This window comes from Perognathus longimembris, chromosome 3 (assembly GCF_023159225.1).
Source record: "Perognathus longimembris pacificus isolate PPM17 chromosome 3, ASM2315922v1, whole genome shotgun sequence".
In the NCBI taxonomy this organism is placed as follows: Eukaryota; Metazoa; Chordata; class Mammalia; order Rodentia; family Heteromyidae; genus Perognathus; species Perognathus longimembris.
In genome coordinates, this window is record NC_063163.1 from 1,559,169 (window position 1) to 1,575,055 (window position 15,887).

Below are 15,887 nucleotides of genomic sequence, written 5' to 3' on the forward strand. Positions count from 1 at the left end.
GGACCTAAAGGCGACCCAGGAATCAGCGGCACCCCGGGGGCCCCAGGACTCCCTGGTCCCAAAGGATCGGTCGGTGGAATGGGCTTACCGGGTAGGCTGGACGGGAGTCGCTGCAGGGCTCCGGCTCAGGCGGGTAGAGGGGGCGGTGGGGTGGGGGGAGGGAGTGGGGGGAGGGGGGCAGCGGAGCGTCCTCTGCCTCCCGAGGGCGGGACGTCTCGGAGGCTGATGCACGTCCGCCATGCCGGGTGACTGTGTGTGTGTGTGTGTGTGTGTGTGTGTGTGTGTGTCTCTGGCAGGATTTGCACGGCGGCCGGCGGGTCGTTTGTTGGGATAAGGGAGGAGATGGGTGTTAGCCCCCGTTCCAGTCCCGCGTGTTTGTGTTGGCAGGAACCCCTGGAGAGAAGGGTGTGCCTGGCATCCCGGGCCCGCAGGGCCTTCCCGGCACGCCTGGAGAGAAAGGAGCCAAAGGAGAGAAAGGGCAGGCCGGTCTACCTGGCATCGGGCTTCGGGGGCGGCCTGGCGATAAGGTAACTCGTGGAGAGCTCCCTTAATCCCGGCTCCTTGGGAGACGCCTCTCCCATCTCCCGCACTACCCCCCCCCCCCCCCGGAACTGCTGAGAAGCTCCCTGCCCCGGGGAGGGGGCCCGGCTCCCACGGGAGGGGGAAGGGGGTGAACAAGGACTTGGCCGGGAGAAAGGAGACCTTGGCCCTTTTGCCTCCGCGCCCCCCGCTCCGCACAGAAGCACGCTCTGACCCCGCGAGAAACCTGCCCATAGAGTCCCTGCGGTCGCGCGTGTGCACACGCGCGCGTGCAGGAGCAGGGTGGTGAACACGGCCCATCCTTCCCGCAGGGAGACCCGGGGCTGGTGGGCTTCCCCGGCAGCCCCGGAGAGAAGGGCGAGAAGGGCAGCACAGGGATCCCCGGCGTGCCGGGCTCTCCCGGCCCGAAGGGGTCGCCCGGGAGCGTCGGCTATCCAGGTAGGTAAACCGAGGCCTCCTCCCCGGCCCGGACCCAGGACGGGGAGCACTCAGCCTCAGCGGCCCTCTGGGTTTGTATTGTCCCTCAGGAAGCCCTGGACTGCCTGGGGAGAAAGGAGACAAAGGCCTGCCGGGGCTGCACGGCGTGCCGGGTGCCAAAGGAGAAGCAGGTGGGGCCACCCTGGTGTGCGGGGAGGGAGGGTGGGCGCCCCCGTCTCCGGGGAGCCCCCGGGCGCCGCCTCAGCCAGCGGCGTCTGGGGGGGGGGGCGAGGGGCCGGGGTCTCCACGCTGCTTCCTGGCGGGAGCTCTCGCCAGCCTGTGAGGTCTGGGGTTCACGGCGCCTGCAGCAGCGGGGAGGGAGGGCTCCTTCTGGAGGGGGCCGGAATGACTTCAGGGTCAGCAGGCCTGTGCAGGGGTGTGTGTGTGTGTGTGTGTGTGTGTGTGTGTGTGTGTGTTTCACGCTTTAAAAGGAGCCGTTTCACGCGGCGGGGATCTCTCCCTCAGGTCTCCCCGGGACTCCCGGCCCCACGGGTCCGGCCGGTCAGAAAGGAGAGCCGGGCAGTGACGGCATCCCCGGCTCAGCGGGGGAGAAGGGCGAGCCAGGTACGTCCCGCCCCGGGGGTGGGGGGGGATGCTCGTTCACCAAGCCAGAGGGCCCTGCGGAGAGCACGGAGCCCAGCACACAGAGATGGACGCGGGGCGGGGCGGGGCGGAAGGGGATGGTTCCACGCCGGAGTTCTCCCAGGACCAGGGAGCGTGGCTTCCACTCCTCAGCCTTCGTTTCCCAGCCTTCGTGGTTGCTGGCTTCTAGGGCTCATCCACCAGGTGGTTCTTGCTCAGAGTGCTGCTTTCCAGGCCCGGCTCTGGCTGTCCGGGCCGGAGACTTACAGCCCACGTCTCGTGGCCGAGGTGGTAGTGGTCGTTTTTGGCAGGTTCTAGAGCATCCTCAGTGATTTGGCTGCCGTCCAAACAGCTGGCCAGGGGTCCGTACGGGGGTGTTTGGCTGATAGCCCCCCACGCAGTCCTGCTGGGCCGAGGGGAAGGGCCTTCTCACAAAACACACCTAAAGTGTGTTTATGACAAAGACTTCATGTTAGCTCAACCCGGCGGGAGCAGTGCCAGTGGTTGCCTGTGACAGAACTTAGTAGTGTTTAATAATTCAAAGGGGTTGAACTGCTGCTGGGTCCCTCGGATCCGCCTCCACGGGGAATAAATACCCGCTGAGACAGATGATTTCTTCCACAGGCCTTCGTGGCTCTGAGCTAAAAAGTGCTGAGGAAGAGTACGAAGTTGTAAATACCCAGTCTCGGGGCAGCGTGTCTCATAGGAAGCGCTGTGATAGGATTTTGCGCCTTAGTCACTCTGAACGAGTTCCCTTGTACTCCGCAGGTCTACCCGGAAGAGGATTTCCAGGGTTTCCCGGGACCAAAGGAGACAAAGGTACCAACTCAACGGATTCCCCCATTCTACTGCTGCCCAAGCCGCCGACCCGGCAACTGTCCCAGGGAACTGTCCCTCCCTCGTACTAAGGCAGGGGCAGCACGTGGACCATGGTACCGCGTCCAGAGGTAGCGAGCCCCCTACGGGTCTCCTGCGGGTCCACTGTCTAACCTAGAATGAAAGGCTTACGGGGTACATGACCACGTACCTTCCACGTTTTTACTAGTGAGTTTTGAACAGTGTGTTTAGAAGTAAATTTCCTTCCTGTAAGCACTCGCTTAGTTTTGATTTCACAGTAGACGGCACACGTGAAGCGTGCCCTTGGGTGAGTTCTGACCTGTGCATATACATGGGACCTTGGCATTGAGGGCAGTGTGGTATTAGGTACCCCAGATCTGTCCTGATCTCCCCTGAGCTGGGGGTGAGCTGGCACCTCCTGCCGGCCGATCCTCACGCAGTCGGGCAGTTTGCACTCTTGTCCTGGGTTTTCTTCCTTCTCGGCCAGGCCCCGGAAGACACCGAGGGCACTGGTTCTCCTCCCAGTGCTTGTGGGAGCTCCCGCTGAGGGGCCCCGGGGTGGGGGTCGGGGAGGGGGGGGCATATTACCGTCTTCCCTGCCCCTCAGCGGGCTCCGCGGGTCCCGAGGCTGTTCCCACAGGCTCATGCTGTTTTCGCTGTCTAGGTTCCAAGGGCGAAGTGGGCTTCCCCGGATTAGCAGGGAGCCCGGGAATTCCTGGATCCAAAGGCGAGCAAGGCTTCATGGGTCCCCCCGGACCCCAGGGACAGCCAGGCTTACCGGGGACTCCCGGCCGCCCCGTGGAGGGACCCAAAGGAGACCGCGGACCTCAGGGACAGCCCGGCCTGCCAGGTAAAGGCATCTCGACCGTGTCAGCGTGTCAGAGCCGGGCACCGGGCGGGCTGCATCCAGACAGGTGGACGTCGAGGGGAGAGGTACATCGTAAGCCTCCCGAAGTTTGTGGAGGTCCAAGTCTTGGTAGTGTCTCTCCCTCCCTCCCTCCTTGGGTAGATGGAGCTGCAGCCAGGGGTCACTGGGCAGAGTCACAGCGCGGCGATCCATTCGCTCCGCAGCAGCTCCCGCCTTAATCACTCATCTGCCTTTACTCTGTCCCCTTAGGGCTTCCGGGGCCCGCAGGACCTCCAGGGCTGCCCGGGCTCGATGGACTGAAAGGTGACAAGGGAAATCCAGGCTGGCCAGGAGCACCGGGTGTCCCAGGACCCAAGGGAGACCCCGGGTTCCAGGGCATGCCGGTGAGTGATGGGCTTGTCGAGAGTCCTTTTGTAAGGAGGCCCCTGTGGCCACGAGATTGTCCTGTGGGGTGTGTGTGTGTGTGTGTGTGTGTGTGTGGTTTACCTTTGGACTCGTGCTGCACCCGACTGTACAGCTCCTCTAAGGTAAACTGACGCTCTCCGGTGTGCCTCTCGGCTCCACCGCCGCCGTGACGGTGCTCTGGTGTGCTCTTCGGAGGTGATTAGATGTGTCCCCCGAGCGTGGTTCTCTGTCTGTGAGTCGGTCTGTCTCTAGTCCTCTCTGTCTCCCCATTGACCAAAAACACATGGGAAAGAGTGTGAGTCCCGGGCGTTGGGGCCTGGGAAGGGTGCCGGCGACCTCTTGTCCATGTCCATGCCCTCCGCCCTCCGCCCTCCCCCTCCTGCAGCTCCCCAGGGGCAGACAAGGGGACAGAGTGCGTGGGGGGTGTCCTTGGCTAGTTACAGAAGGACTCAGTTTGCCCTGAACGATGGACGATTATTAAACAGGCTGCATGACGTTGCCTACTCCCTGTCCTTACACACACACACACACACACACACACACACTGTGTATGTACCAGAACCTGCTTTCGTCTCTGTTGCTGTATTATAATAGCCCAGTGATGAAATTTGTCAGTTATTCATGTATTCCCTGGTTTCTTCCTTAGTGAACCAGAAATAGACTCCCCGTCCCCAGCGCAATCAGCGTCCACGTCTCTATCCGTATGGGTGTATATTTGAAAATATATTCATGCCCATTATTTAAGTTGCGGCACTTATAAAAGCAAAGGGAAGCGAAGCCGTCTATGTACGAAATGATGACACGTTTTATATGCCCAGAGGAAAAGTCAACTATACTGACGTAGAAAACAAGTGAGCCGTTATTCCTTAAGACAGGTGTTTGGCTGCATTGTAAAGGAAAACAGTCTGCGTTTAGAAACCTTTCCTCTGCAATTACAGTCAGATTTCAGAGAGGACAGGAAGCGAATTTCCAATCGCCCTTCTGGCGCATTGAGGGGGACTCTTCTAGAAGGGCGGGCGTGTCTCTGCGAGAAGCCTTGGGGTGTCTGGCAGGAGTGTTGGGGGCGGAGACTGCGGGTGTGAGACACACCCGCCTGCTCCCGAGGGGTTTGGCACGTGGACGGGCAGGCAGAGGACGAGCCGGGGAGACGGTCGCCGGGCCGTCAGGGCTTCTGCCGTAGGCACATCCGGAAGCTCGGTGCTCTCGTGAGGTCACCCGGTGAGCCTCAGGGAAGCCGGGCTCGCAGACGGGCGCGGAGGGGCTCTGTCCGCGTGCCCACCGCCCCGTTCCCTTGAGGGCCCCGCCCCCTGCGTCCGGAGCTACCCCCCCCCCCCCCCCGGCTCACGCCCGCCCCGCACCTCCCTCCCAGGGCATCGGAGGCTCTCCAGGAATCACCGGCTCTAAGGGAGACATGGGGCCGCCGGGAGTTCCAGGGTTCCAAGGTAAGAGGGGACATGGCGGCCCTGCAGCCATCTACCAGCTGCCGGCGGGGCCTCCGGGCCACAGGCCCCCGGGTCCGGAGCTCTTGGCAACAATCGGGACCCTGGCCCTGTCGCGTGGATCTGGCTGTCCGTTCACGTCCTCGTGCGTTCAATGAGCGCTTACGGGTTCGCGCGCCGAGGCTTGCGGGGCAGAGTCAGATGCCCGTGGACAGCTCGCGGCCGGCGGGTGCCCGGGGGGGGGGTCTTCGGGGGGACGTGTGGAACGGGCGGGGGGACCGTGAGCTCTGACGCGTGTCCCTGTCCGCGCGACCGCCTCGCCGGCGGCTGCTTGCTTCCACGGTGGCGTGCCTTCTGGGTTCAGCGGATGTCCCCCGCCGACAGAAATCGTGTCCTTTTCGTTCCTTCGAGAGCGGATGAGAAATACGTCGGGTGTGCAAGCACATCCGTACGCGTACACACGAGCCTGTGTGCGCGTGACTCTGTGTACATCTCCGTGGGTACACCTGCGCGCACACGACGTTGTGTCTGTGTACGCGCGTGTGGGCCCGCGTGGGCCCGCGCCGGTGCGGGTGTGTGCCCGAGCCTGCGTGCGTGCACGCGGACGCGTACGTGTGCACGCGTGTGTATGCCGTTGGAACCCGTGCCACGTCGCTGTCTCCTTCTGCCAGGTCAGAAAGGCCTTCCCGGCCTCCAGGGACTGAAAGGAGACCAGGGAGATCAAGGCGTACCCGGCTCCAAAGGTAGGAGAACTTGCGGTTAAGCCGCTCTGGGGAGATGCAAAAGCTACTGAACACACTGAACACCCGTCGTGGGGAGACGGCTGGAGGTCCAGAGGCACACAGCTGATTGGAATTGGTTTTTGGGGGGTAGCACATTAGGAGCCTATACCATATTAGGAGACATTTATAACCAGCAACTTCTCTTCAAAGATTTGTAACTCGGAGGGTCTGGGGGACGGATGAGGACCGGCTAGAATTACAGTAGCTCCGCACCCGGCACGCCCCGGGCTGGCCCGTCCCAGGGCCTTCAGGTTCAAGCACGTAGAGGGTCCCCTGAGATGTAAGAACAACGAACGCACAGGGTAGGAATGTGGCAGAGGGGCTGCCTAGCGAGTTCAAGGCTCTGAGTTCGAGCCCCAGTCCCACCCATAAAAGGGTTAAGTCCCTCCTCCTGGCACTGTCCGCGCTGGGCCTGCATGGACAGCTGGGCTGTCTGGTGCCCGGCTCACCCCGGCGTGTTGACGGAGAGACTGATCGTCCCCCCCTTTCCACCCCACAGGTCTGCCAGGGCCCCCTGGTCCTCCCGGCCCGTATGATGTCATCAAAGGAGAGCCAGGGCTTCCTGGTCCCGAGGGACCCCCGGGCCTGAAAGGGCTCCAAGGACCCCCAGGCCCTAAGGGGCAGCAAGGTGAGGCCCCTCAGGGCGTGCAGGAGGGCGGGAGAGGGTGGGGGGGGGGGACGGGCCTACGCGTTTAGGGTTGGAGTGTGCACACGCACTTGAGCTGGCTGGGGACCCTCCCGGAGCACCCCGAGTGCAGGTGCCCCCCCCCCGGCAGCGGGCACGCCCGCCGCCCAGCCCTCCCGCCCGCCGCGCTTGTCTCCTGAACGCTACGGGGGAGAGGAGGGGAGCGGGTAGCTCACCGTCGCCAGGGCCGGGTCGCCACGTCCTTCTCCTTTGCCCGCACAGGTGTGACAGGCTCCGCGGGCATCCCTGGGCCCCCCGGCGCTCCCGGCTTCGACGGCGCCCCCGGCCAGAAAGGAGAGACGGGACCCTTCGGGCCTCCCGGTAGGTTGCCCGGGGAAGTGCCCGCCGGCTCCGTCTTCAGGCTGGAAACGGTAGACGCGGGCGAGGGCAGAACGGCAACAGGCGATAAAGAAAAACACTACGGGGAGGTTCCCAAGGGAAGGCTTTGTCGTAGAAGGAAGAGGCTCTGGGAGGCGCTGGCTTCCGTGGTCGCGGTCTGCCGTGGGCCCACGTGTGGTCGAGGAGCCCGTTTTCCAGATGTTGGGCCAGGAGTGGCGGCCCACACCGTTTCCTAAGAGAGAGGCGTGGGCTTCCGCTGGAACGAGATTCTCTGTGAGCCGTGGCCAGCCGCGGGAGAAAGTGGACCCCCGACGAGTCTGCCGCGCAGAGCCACGCCCCCGGGCCGTCTCCCTTCACGCGTGATCATTCCCCGCCCTTCCCTTTGCTCCTCGAACTTAACGGCCTTCCGTCCTCAGGTCCCCGAGGGTTTCCCGGTCCCCCGGGCCCCGACGGGCTGCCAGGATCCATGGGACCCCCCGGTACCCCGTCCGTTGACCACGGCTTCCTCGTGACCAGACACAGTCAGACCACAGAAGACCCGGCCTGTCCTCCCGGGACCAAACTCCTGTACCACGGGTACTCGCTGCTCTACGTGCAGGGCAACGAGCGCGCCCACGGCCAGGACCTGGGTGAGAAGCCTGTGCCGGGTCTCCCGCTGGGGACGGGGGAGCTAGTCCGCCCCGGGCGGTGGGCCCGGGGTCTCACTGGGGTCGCCCCTTGCGTTCAGGCACTGCCGGCAGCTGCCTCCGCAAGTTCAGCACCATGCCCTTCCTGTTCTGCAACATCAACAACGTCTGCAACTTCGCCTCGCGGAACGACTACTCCTACTGGCTGTCCACGCCCGAGCCCATGCCCATGTCCATGGCGCCCGTCAGCGGGGACAGCATCCAGCCCTTCATCAGCAGGTGAGGCCCGCGGGGGGAGGTCGGGGAGGGGTGGGCAGGACCCCTGGCTGGCTCCCCCGCCCGCGTGAGGGTGGACCCTCCAAGCGAAAAGAACGGCAGCCGCGTGTAAGACTTTCTAGGGGTCTAAGTACTCGTGCCCCTGTGACACTTTTGAGACGTGAATTATTATTATTATTGTTATGCCAGTCCTGAGGCCTTGAACTCAGGGCCTGAGCACGGTCCCTGGCTTCTTTGTGCTCAAGGCTAGCATTCTTGCCACTTGAGCCACCGCGCCACCTCTGGCTTTTTCTATATATGTGGTGCTGAGGATTTGAACCCAGGGCTTCATGTATAGGAGGCGAGCGCTCTACCACTAGGCCACATTCCCAGCCCCGTGAATTATTTTTAATGACGGTGTGATACCATGCGTTCTTACGAAGTCTACTATCTTAACGTGTCCACAACGTGCATTCGTTGCATGGCATTGTGCCGTGCCAACGTCCGGCTTGTCTTGTAAAGCCCATACTTTTCCCACTAAACACTGAGCACCCCCCCCTCAGCCAGCACCCACTAAACACTGAGTACTCCCCCTCAGCCAGCACCCACTCTCCTGCTTTCTGCCTGTGATTGGAACCTCTAGACCCCACATAACTAGGTGCAGTGGTACTTGTCCTTTATCTTCTGGTGAGTTGTTTTCTTTCACCCTGCATCACATCCTTGAGGGACACTCATGTGTAGCCTGTATTAATTTCTCTGTGTGTGCGTGTGTGCGTGCGTGCGTGCGTGCGTGCGTGCGCACCAATCCTGGGACTTGAACTCAGGGCCTGGGTGTTAACCCTGAGCTCTTTTCCTCAAGGCTAGTGGTCTACCGCGTGAGCTGCCGCTCTACTTGTGGCTTTTTGGTGGTCAGTTGGAGATTATAGAGTCTCAGCCCTTTCCGCCTGGGCGGGCTTCAAACGGCAATCCTCCGCGCTCAGCCTCTCGAGGAGCTAGGACTGCAGGTGTCTGCCGCTGTCCCTGGCTTTCCTTCCTTTTGAAGACGGAATGCTGTCTCACTGCGAGGACATAATCTTTACCCCCGCCTCTGCCGGGGCAGATCTGGCTTGCTTCTGTGTCTCGGCTGCTAGCAACGCGGTGTCCGCTCCGGGCCCTTGTTTTAGTTCGTTTAGGGCTCTATCCGGGTGACTTGCGGCAGCCTGTGGTGAGTCCATTGTCCATTTTTTGAGAGAGTCCCCGCTGTCCGCCACAGTGCGGGGCGGGGGCTCCGGATGCTCGCGTCCGCCTCCACCCTGTTGGCGTTCGGGTTTGGGTTTTGATGGAGGCGACGCGGTCACTGTGAGGCCGCTGCCACGGAACTGGAGAAGCACGGGCACCGTGGGGTCTTTTCTGTTTAAATACCCTATGTGAATCTGTGCTTCACGCGCGAGTTATGCACATCGATTCTATACGTAAAACCTTGCCCGTGACTCTCACGAGCACCGCATCCCACGGAGACGCAGAAGTAAGATCGGTTGCACGCTCTCCTAGTCCCACCCGTGTCCGCCCCAAGGGCGGCGTTCCCTCGGTGAGAATGCCCGGTTCCCTCTGGTCAGTTCCCGAGATTAGCGCCTCGCAGAACCGGTGCGGGGTGCCCGTCTTGGTGGGGTGGGGTGGGGTGGGGGGGCCCCGCTAGACGGTGGCAGTGATGAGCCCGGAAAGCTCGCGCTCGCCCCGCCCCTGCTCCGTTGCTGCTGCGCGAGGGTGGACTCGGGTCACGCGGGTCCTGCCCGCGCTCTTCCCCAGAGCCCCGATGCCGGTCACCGCCGTGCCCGGTTACTGAGATGAAGTCTCGCCAGCCGCTTGCCTAGGCTAGCCTCACGCCTCCAGTCTCCGCACGACTGCCTCCCGAGTGTCTGGGATTGCAGGCTTGAGCCCCTGGCTCTGTGATTCGAACACGTGCTCTACGGGTCACAAGCCGGGGAACGAACGGCATTCGCCGACTGCCATGGGAGCCTCGCCGGCCGAGCCGGGGCCCTGCGCGCCGCGACGGCACTAACCCCTCTAACCCCGTGTTGTTTTCTCTCCTAGCTTCCCTGGGATGGCAGGTAGAGCATCCTCATGTCTGTGTCTCCTTGGCTTTGGTGGTCACATGGGCCTTGCCTCGGTTGGGGACGGGGTGGTCACATGGGCCTTGCGGTTGGGGACGGGGTCCTGGCGTGAGGTCTGGGCTGCTGTGCACAGGGGCGCCCCCCCCCCCCCCCAGCTCTGCCTGAGTCGACGCTGTCTCCATACCCTGGACGCTGTGCCGGGGTTTCCCACGTCCCTGCCAAGGGGCCCACAGAAACAGGCGCAGCCTCGGGGGGGGGGGGGGCCTCGGTTGTGTCTGGGGTCCCTCAGGTCCCCGCGCGCCATTTTCTGGGATGACTACAGCAGGGTTTCCAATGGCGTGTCAGGAACCCACACAGGTCCCTCCCTCCCCCGGGGAAAGCCTGAGAGCTGGAGTCTAGAAACAGACACGGAACCTTCACTAAGGGCAGGAAAGGAGCAGCCCCTGCTCTGTCCTGAGGGAGGCCACGCTTGCGAGGCACTCGCCCTGGCTCTCTGCAGACCAAAGGCGTTGCAAACCCACGGTGGTGTGAGCTGCTGAGTGGAGACCGGGGTCCGAGAGCGAGGAGAACCCAGGCCCGGCCCATGGCCTTCGAGTCCTCAGACACAACGCGCGGAACGCGACCCCCTCCGGTCGCCGGGGCCCAGGGCCGCCCTGCCCGCTGCTCGTCCGTGCTGAGTGACCGCTCCTCCTTGCCAGGGTGCCCCGTGGGAGGCGCCCGCCCTGGCGCTGACAGTGCCCACGGCCGCGCTTACATTCAGCCATTCTGCTTCTGGTGTTGGGACGAGGCCCAGCTCCGTGACTGATGCCTAACTGAACCTTTTAATTCATCTGCCTTTGTGTGAATCAAGTAGGAACTCACACACACACACACACATGCACACACACACGCGCACACGCGCAAGAGACAGGGTGACTAACCGCCCCTCCCACCCGCTTCCATGCTCAGGCAGACACTGCGCACACCCGGCGGTAATCATTAACACCGTGTGTCCTCATTTAGTGGCGGCTGACACTGTTTACTTTGTGGGGTGAATGGAATTATTCTGTGCGGGTGCTTTATCATCTTTTAAGCACGCCCCCCCCCGGCCCCCCACAGGGCTCTCTTGTTGGGACCAGTCTTAGAACCCCGTAGGGTTTTCAGTTGGGTCGTGCACTGGACCGAGGCGGCCTGGCCCGGGATCGAGCCCCCGCCTGCCTGCTGGGACCTGGGATCCGCCTGGATCCGGAACAGGCGGCGGCTCTGGGGACGCGCTCGGAGGCAGATGGATGGGCTGAGAGGTGCGGCCCCGAGCCGTGCACCGTCCCCGGGTATGTCCCGGCATAGAGGACCGTCCCTAGCGCAACACGACGGCTGAGCTCCGGGAGGGAGGCAGCCCCTCCCGTCCCGTGAATCCCGTTTCCTGATGAAGCCCTGGGAGGCCCTGACGTGTGCCAGGAGTGAGCACACGTCTGTCTGCCCGCTGCGCCAGGCGCCTCCGGCAGGGCTCAGAGCGGAGGCGCGCGTGCACTGAGCGTTTGCACACGGTGGCGGGCTTCTGCAGACCCGAGAAGCCCTGAGCCTGAGCCGGGGCGTGGGTGCGCGTCCTCCCCGGGGCAGAGTGGAGGTGGGAGACGGGGCGTCCGTGACGGGCGTCCCCGAGGCCGGCCCTGTGCCCCCCCCTTGCTGACCACCGCCCCCTCCCCTCCAGGTGCTCTGTGTGCGAGGCGCCCGCCATGGTGATGGCCGTGCACAGTCAGACCATCCAGATCCCGCCGTGCCCCAGCGGGTGGTCCTCGCTGTGGATCGGCTTTTCCTTCGTGATGGTGAGTGTGGACGGAACGCCCCGCCCCGCGGCTCTGCCCGCGCCCGGCCTGCTGCGCGTGGGCACTGCGGGGTCTGCAGAGCCGGCGGGGGCCGCTCTCTTGGCAGTGCCCGCCCCGCACGGGCCAGCACCCCGTGGAGACGGAAGCTCCGCCCGCCACAGCCCCCCAGAGACAAGGGAGGAACGCGAGCAGGATGTCGGGCTTACGACTAGCCCAAGCCTGGAGGCAGAGTGCGCCAGAGGGGGAGGGTGCGGGGGGCTGGCAGTGGCCCCCCCTGCCCAGGCGCTGTGGAATGAATGCCAGCCCTGGACGGGTAGGGTGGGGCTCACGTTGGATTTGCCAGCCCTGACGTAAGCCGTCCACCACGGATACGTTTGTTAGTGTCCCTGTTGGGCCATTCTCCATCCGTGTCCCCAGGGAAGGCCAGGCTAGCCCACAGGTGACTATCACGTGATCACCTGGATGGAGAGAGGGGGACTTCACGAGTGCTTTCTAGCAGAGCTGGGGGCGGGGGCAGCTGACGCCTCGTTTCTGGGCTAGGTGCCCCAGTGTGGCAGCAGGGCCAGGTGGCCAGAGGTGTTGGGGGCGTAGGCACAGAGGGCGTGTCGTGGACATCGTGTGTGCCCAGGGCACGTGGCTCCCCTAGGACATGCCTCCTTCCTGGGCGTCGTGTGTGGCGGGGTGCGTGGCCTCCCCGGGACACGCTGCCTTCCCAGGGACCATCAGTCTCCACTGGTGTTCGTGGAGGGAACGTCTGACTCACACCCCGTGTGTGTCCCCAGCACACCAGCGCTGGTGCTGAAGGTTCCGGCCAGGCCTTGGCGTCCCCCGGGTCCTGTCTGGAAGACTTTAGAAGTGCGCCGTTCATCGAGTGCCACGGCCGTGGGACCTGCAATTACTACGCGAACGCTTACAGCTTTTGGCTCGCCACCATTGACAGGAGTGAGATGTTCAAGTAAGTTGCGGTGCCCTTCCTCCAGAGAGCTCTGTCCCCTCGTGGCTTGCTCTCGGTGACCCTCACGGTCCCCCACGGTCTGGTGCCGAGTCCCAGGAAGGACCGAGCGCCTCATCCTGGGCGGCATTGTGTAGTCGGGGCAGTTCGAGTGGCAGATGATCGATCCATGCAGGCTACCCTGAGCTAACAGTCTTAATCCTTCCACTGATTGAAGAACTGGGCAAGAAAGGAGGCCATTTCCTGCTCTGGTAGGCAAGTGTATTCAAATGCTCTTGGGGCAACTGAGAAAGGCCACAGCGTTGTTCATCTGACATGACCCAGGCCGGTGGAACGAACGTGCAGGGCGAGTTCTGGGCGTCTTCCCACAGGACTGTTCTAGACCCGTGGGGATAAAGATCTCCTTTCAGCACACACGGCTGAAATCAGCAGGGAAGACCTTTCCCTGCCCTTCCCCTCCACCTCAAGGCTCGCCTTTGAAACAACTGCCCCAGACAGCTGCTGACCTTGTTGAAGTTATTCGGAAGGCAGCCAGGCCCCAGTGCTCAGGAGTGTGGCTCGAACCCGCCATGCTTTTTCCCTCCAACCTAGCCAGAGCAGATGCAAGGATGGATGAGCTGGGACACCCTCCACCCTGGGTTCTCAACCCTGCCCCTCTGCCGTTGCCAGTTTGGAAAGAGCTTTGTGGAACTGTGCTGTGACCCTGTCTCTTTCCAGCGTAGCTCATGGAAGGCATGGATCGTCCAGTTCTCCAAGCTTGAGAGAAAGTCGCACAGGCTGAGTTAATTGGCGGCCTTGAGCAGTTGACGCAGTTCCTCCATAGAGGGATTGTACCTCCGCTCTCGAAACCAGGCCTCGGTCTCGGCAGCTTCCCAGGGCTTCGGGGGTCAGCGGGACTTTCGGAACGGGCGGGCTGGTATCATGAACCAAACTGCCCTCTGAAATGAAATGAAATAACATCCCACAAACTTAAGTTGGGGATGTAAGAATTTACGTTGGGATTTGCTAAGATAAAATGGCCCAATTTGGGGCTGTGAAGTTTTTAACCTACGACTAGTTCCTCATAGAAGAATTTGATAAGTACAGTTTTAGTCCTTTTTGTCTTTCCAACAATTAAAATCGGGGAGAGCTTCCAGACTGGGGAAGAAAAGGGACAGTAAGTGTCTTGTCTCTTTGGCTTCCTGTCAGACCATCTGCATAAAACCCTCCCAAGTCAGGCAGCTCCTCGGAGGTCTAGCCCATTACTGCAGCGTTGAGACCTCACAGCTTCTGGAGTGCTTCGTAGCGCTGCAGGTGTGGGCAGTGTTTCCGGGAGGGGCGGTGCCTGCTCTGTGCCCTGGATGGGCTTCTGCCTAAATGGAGAAGACAGGAAGTTCATTAAGGCACAGAGTAGCACACTGGGAGATGGCCCCGACCTTGGAGTCCTGAAGTCACCTGTCATGTGACTTTTCCGCTCTGCCCTAACGAGGCTCCATGGCGTGGGCGTGGGCACAGCGCCCCTTGGTGCCTTGTGTGGCGTGGAGCCTTGCCACGGGCCCCATGTCCCGCAGGTGCCCGCCCCGGGTGCAGGGTGGTGGGCATCAGTGATTGACCGCCGCAGGGCGGGAGGCGTGCGGCACACGCACCGTGGCGGCGGCGGCGATGCCAGGCGTTTGCTCTGTGTTGCCTTCCAGGAAGCCCACGCCATCCACCTTGAAGGCCGGGAACCTGCACACTCACGTCAGCCGCTGCCAAGTGTGCATGAGAAGAACATAACGCCGCCGGCTCTCTGCTGCGTCACAACATGGTGCTACTCCTCCCCTCCTCCTCCTCTTTGTTTGTAACAGCAGTGAACCCCAGATGTCCACCCCGTGTACCTCACTGTCCAGTATGAAACCACAAAGTGCCTTATAGGAATTTGCGTGACTAACACACCCTGCTTCATTGGCCTCTACTTGCTGGAGAAAAAAAAGACAACAACAAACAACCCCGACAACAGTAAGCTTTCCATAGTGGCATACCAAATGGCACTTTTGATGAAATAAAACATAAATAACATGGTGCAAAGCGGTGCACTGATGTGTGAGGCGAGAGCTCCATCAGAAAACCAAAGGTGCTAGGGGTGCGCGGTGCCTTCCGTACAGCTCGGCTGCCCGCCGTCCGCCTTGTGTCCCAGCAGACGAACCCCGAACCCCAGATAGGGATGTCTGTTTATACCACTGTCTATGCTTCACAACCCGGGTCTCTCGGTGTGTGCGAGGAATAGCCATGTAGCATAGTTTCCCCCAACCTCCAGGTGGAACCCCGCACTCACCTGCCGTCCCTTCCAGTGCCCACACTTAGATCTCCGTCTCCCCGCTCAGTGCGGCACTCCCGCCGCTCCTGTAGCTGGCCTGGCCTCCCTGTGGAACAACGGTGGTCCAAACGTAGTCAGAAAATAAAGAGGTAAATAAATATATATATATATTAGTAATTTATATAGATGTCAGCAATTAGGCAAGCCAAGTTCTAGGGTCAGTTCCACGGTTGAGTAGAGCTTCCCGAGAGCCCTTTTTTCCAGACGGCACCCCCCCCACCCCCACCCCCTCGTTGTGAGCACAGGGAAGCCACGCAGACGGGAGCAGCTTTCCTCGTTCCTTTCCAAACCAAAGTGATGTTGCCACAGCCGGCCCGGGGCTCCCGAACATGGTGCCTACCACGATGAAATGTGTACATCGTGCTTTCTGTTTTTATTCTGTATTAAAACATTTTCAGGGTTTTCAACACTAACCACAAACTGAATGACTTGACCTCAAAGCAACCTTACAGGCCTCCATTAGCTCCCTCATGTTGCCTCCAGACTTGAACAGCAGCTCTGGTGAACCAAAGTACCCGTATCTCCACACACGCACACACGCAGGCCGCGCTGAGGCTCCCGGCCGCGTCGCTGGGGGCAGGCGGATCGCGCGAGGGCAGTCCAACCACTATGCTTGAAACGACATGTCACTCCAAGTCTCCAAAGCGTTACTTAAAAAGGAAAGAAGACTACTAAGGCCTTTTATGTAATTTCTTTAAATGTGTATTTCATAAGAATTCAAATTTGTAATAAAACTATTTGTATAAAAATGAAGCTTTTATGAATTTGTTGCTAGTGTGGCCACAAGGACATGGAAAGAGCGGCTGCTAATAAACGTGTAAGCTTTGCGTTCCCTACATCATTTTTATTTGCACGTCTTTCCATGTGAGG

At 61.4% G+C, this 15,887-nt stretch overlaps 1 protein-coding gene across 2 annotated transcripts in view; it reads left to right on the forward strand.

The window, feature by feature from the left end:
- Col4a1 (collagen type IV alpha 1 chain) overlaps positions 1-15,661 on the forward strand; it is a 107,357-nt gene extending 91,696 nt beyond the window's left edge. For both annotated transcript variants that reach the window (XM_048341093.1, XM_048341092.1), the window contains 17 exons: positions 2-91; positions 388-527; positions 852-978; positions 1,068-1,148; positions 1,483-1,581; positions 2,368-2,418; positions 3,101-3,286; positions 3,554-3,687; positions 5,079-5,151; positions 5,820-5,891; positions 6,430-6,558; positions 6,838-6,936; positions 7,371-7,583; positions 7,682-7,859; positions 11,616-11,730; positions 12,513-12,685; positions 14,356-15,661. In XM_048341093.1, coding sequence (XP_048197050.1) covers positions 2-91; positions 388-527; positions 852-978; positions 1,068-1,148; positions 1,483-1,581; positions 2,368-2,418; positions 3,101-3,286; positions 3,554-3,687; positions 5,079-5,151; positions 5,820-5,891; positions 6,430-6,558; positions 6,838-6,936; positions 7,371-7,583; positions 7,682-7,859; positions 11,616-11,730; positions 12,513-12,685; positions 14,356-14,437 — 2,042 coding nt within the window. In that variant the 3' untranslated portion in view covers positions 14,438-15,661. The remainder of the gene's footprint in view (position 1; positions 92-387; positions 528-851; positions 979-1,067; positions 1,149-1,482; positions 1,582-2,367; positions 2,419-3,100; positions 3,287-3,553; positions 3,688-5,078; positions 5,152-5,819; positions 5,892-6,429; positions 6,559-6,837; positions 6,937-7,370; positions 7,584-7,681; positions 7,860-11,615; positions 11,731-12,512; positions 12,686-14,355) is intronic.
- The last annotated feature ends 226 nt before the right edge of the window (positions 15,662-15,887 follow it).